We start from the raw sequence: 3,026 nt of genomic DNA, 5'->3' as shown, positions 1-3,026 counted from the left end.
TGCAAGCATGAGCATAAAGCAAACATTTTTATGCACCTTAGGGGTCCCCTTTAGCTTCTGGATGATTTGGACTCAATGGCTTAACAAAATAAGAACTTAAAATCTTGACTTTTGGCTTTAGACCGTAGTCACGACGCGACCAAATATTAACCTCGTATATCGTTGAGTTCATGGAACTCACGACGTGACTCTGTGTTTCCCACATCGTGAGGTCAATGTAGTAAGAATTTATGTTCGAGTTATTTGAGTCGGGAGCGAGTTTCTGGGATCGAACCTAGTCGACTCTCACGACGAGACCAAGGACTGGTCACAACGTGAGACCCTATGTTAGAGTTTTGTCTAATGGATTTGACTCGGTTGACTTTTGACCTTGAGTAGGATTTTGACCAAGTTTGACTTAGGGCTATTTTGAGCTGTAGCCAGAGTTTTGGTCACTGTTATTTGTAAATGTGACCGGTAGAGTTGGTTTCGGAGCAGCATGTGGTTTCAACTTATTATTCGTCTGTAAGGTGAGTTTTCTCATTGTATCTATGGGTCGAAGGCACCAATATCGGACCATTACTGTGTTATATAGGATGATAGTTGTTATGTGACATATATGTGTTTGCATGTTCGGGTTGAAATAACTAGGGGTGAGCAAACCCAAACCAAGAAACCGAGAAACCGACAAAAACCGACGAAACCGAAACCGAAAAAACCGAAACTGAATCAAAACCGACGGTGTGGGTTTTAAATTTGTAAAAACCGACTTTTCGGGTTCGGTTTCGGTTTTGCCCCCAGAAATCGACCCAACAACCCGAGAAACCGACCCCTCTTTAAAACCGAGAAACCGACGCAGTAAACTCGCAAACCTGATGCTTTTTACTGATTATTTTATGTTTATATATATATATATATATATATATATATATATATATATATATATATATATATATATATATATATATATATGTGTGTGTGTATATATATATATATATATATATATATATATATATATATTAAAAAAATAAAAATAAATAAAAGAAGCCTAGGTCATTGACTCCCGTTTTCGTTTTGCCCTACTCGCCCTCGGTACTCACAGTCTCGCATTCCCCATCGGCGCATCCCACTGAACTGAAGACGAGTAGACGACTGAAGAGTGAAGCGAGGGTCCTCCATCCTCCGACGCTTAGCCGCTCGCACACATCCGAGGCTCCGACGGAACCCCAAACTTCCGGCGCCACCAAATACGGTTCGTTCCTCAGATTTCGTTTTTTTTTTCTGATTTCCCTTGATGTGCTTATGTTCTGAAATCTGAATGTTGTGTTCATGTAGAATCACTAGAATGTGTCAACGTGTCTCTGATTTCATTTTTTTTTCTGATTTCTGTTCTTTTTTGTCGATTTGGCAATTTGCGGAAGTGAGGTTGATGATGGTGAGGTGACTACGAGAAAAAGAAGAAGAAATGAGAAAGTTGTGGGGACTCCCGATGCCGACGATTGGGAGGTTGCTAGGTATATTTTATCTATCTATCTATCTATATATGTACATATATGTGACAGCAAATATATTTTTTAAGGAACTTGTGACAATGCAAGCAAGCATAACTAGAATGTGTGCAAGCACAGACGAGAAAAAGAAAAGGATGGCAAAGTCGATGAAAGAAAAGTACGACAAATATTGGGACAACATTGAGAACATGAACTTCATGCTTCATGTTGCTGTCGTTTTAGATCCCCGCAACAAGATGTGTTATTTGGAGTATTGCTTGGAGTTGATTTATGGTAAGAATTCTACCAAAACAAAAACAATTCTAGAGCATGTCAACAAAACACTAGAAGACTTGTTTCAAAACTTCAAGAACAAGACGGAGAGAGAAAGATGTGAAAAGACAAGGAGTGCATCGTCTTCTACACCTAGTTATTTTGATTTTGGGCATGGAGTTGATATGGAAGACGATTTTGAAAGGTTTATGGAACAACATGGGCATGGGGTTAATAAAACAGAGCTTGAGATTTATTTATCAGATGGGATGGAAAAGTGAGCGGAGGATTTCCAGATTTTGGGGTGGTGGAAATCTAATTCAACAAAGTTTCCTGTACTTTCTGAGGTGGCGAAACTTGTTTTAGGAATGCCAATCTCTACAGTTGCATCAGAGTCCGCATTCAGTACTGGCGGGAGGGTGATTGATGAAAGTAGAAGCTCCCTTACACATGTGACTGCCGAAGCTTTGATTTGCGCACAAGATTGGATACGGGACACCCCAATTGATATCCAGTTTAAAAATATGACGACTTTATATATGGAAGAGACGCGAGAGAAGTTGGTGCCAATAGAAACCGGTAAATATTTTACTATTTTTTACATAATTATAAGTTTGTAATTATATATGTTTATAATTAACTAATTACATACTATTGTTTTGTACGTTTGTGTTTGTAGAGGAATTGGGGTGTGGTCAAGGGAGTTGCATGGATGAGGATTTTACTTAAATTTTAAAGGTTTATAACTCAATTATTATAATTTTATACTTTTACACAAGTTTATTACTCAATAATCATTGATCAATACTAATGTTTTTTGGTTTGTAGATGAATGGGGAATTGGTGAAGAGATTTACATGGATGTGGATTGAAGATTTCTGTTTGCGTGTTTTGGACTTTTGGTTGTAATCGACTATTTGACTATTCCAGACTTTATGTTTTAGTTTGATTGTGTGTTTGGTTGTAATCGTCTAATCGACAATTTCGGACTTTGTGTTTTAGTTTGATTGTGTGTTTGGTTGTAATAGACAATTTGGTTGTAAAACTCATGTTTTTTGAAGTATTTAACTTCAATTAGGTGTTTTTTGAATTATTTAACTAATTGTTACATTTCTGGAAAATGGGTTTAAACCCAGAAACCGTAAGTGTATGGGTTGAACCCAAGAAACCGAGAAACCGCCCAAACCGATATCAGAAACCGAGAAACCGAACCGACCAGAAACCGACCCTATTGGGTTCTGAAAACCAGAAACCGATCATTTACGGGTTGGGTTGGGTTGGGGT

General features: G+C 37.9%; 1 protein-coding gene across 1 annotated transcript; it reads left to right on the top strand.

Annotated features, from left to right (window-relative positions):
- The first annotated feature begins 1,591 nt into the window (after window positions 1–1,591).
- Window positions 1,592–2,023, top strand: LOC145140070 (zinc finger BED domain-containing protein DAYSLEEPER-like). Its single transcript, XM_079073682.1, has one exon. It carries the CDS (start codon window positions 1,592–1,594, stop codon window positions 2,021–2,023), a length of 432 nt encoding a protein of 143 aa, XP_078929808.1.
- The last annotated feature ends 1,003 nt before the right edge of the window (window positions 2,024–3,026 follow it).

This window comes from Lactuca virosa, chromosome 9 (assembly GCF_052849685.1).
Source record: "Lactuca virosa cultivar CGN04683 chromosome 9, Lactuca_virosa_CGN04683_v6, whole genome shotgun sequence".
NCBI lineage: Eukaryota > Viridiplantae > Streptophyta > Magnoliopsida > Asterales > Asteraceae > Lactuca > Lactuca virosa.
Note: the sequence above shows the minus strand (reverse complement) of the source record. Positions and strands in the feature narration are given on the sequence as shown.

What these genes read in the sequence shown, in the direction of transcription:
- LOC145140070 (XM_079073682.1), top strand. Translation starts at nt 1,592, where the DNA reads ATGTGTGCAAGCACAGACGAGAAAAAGAAAAGGATGGCAAAGTCGATG.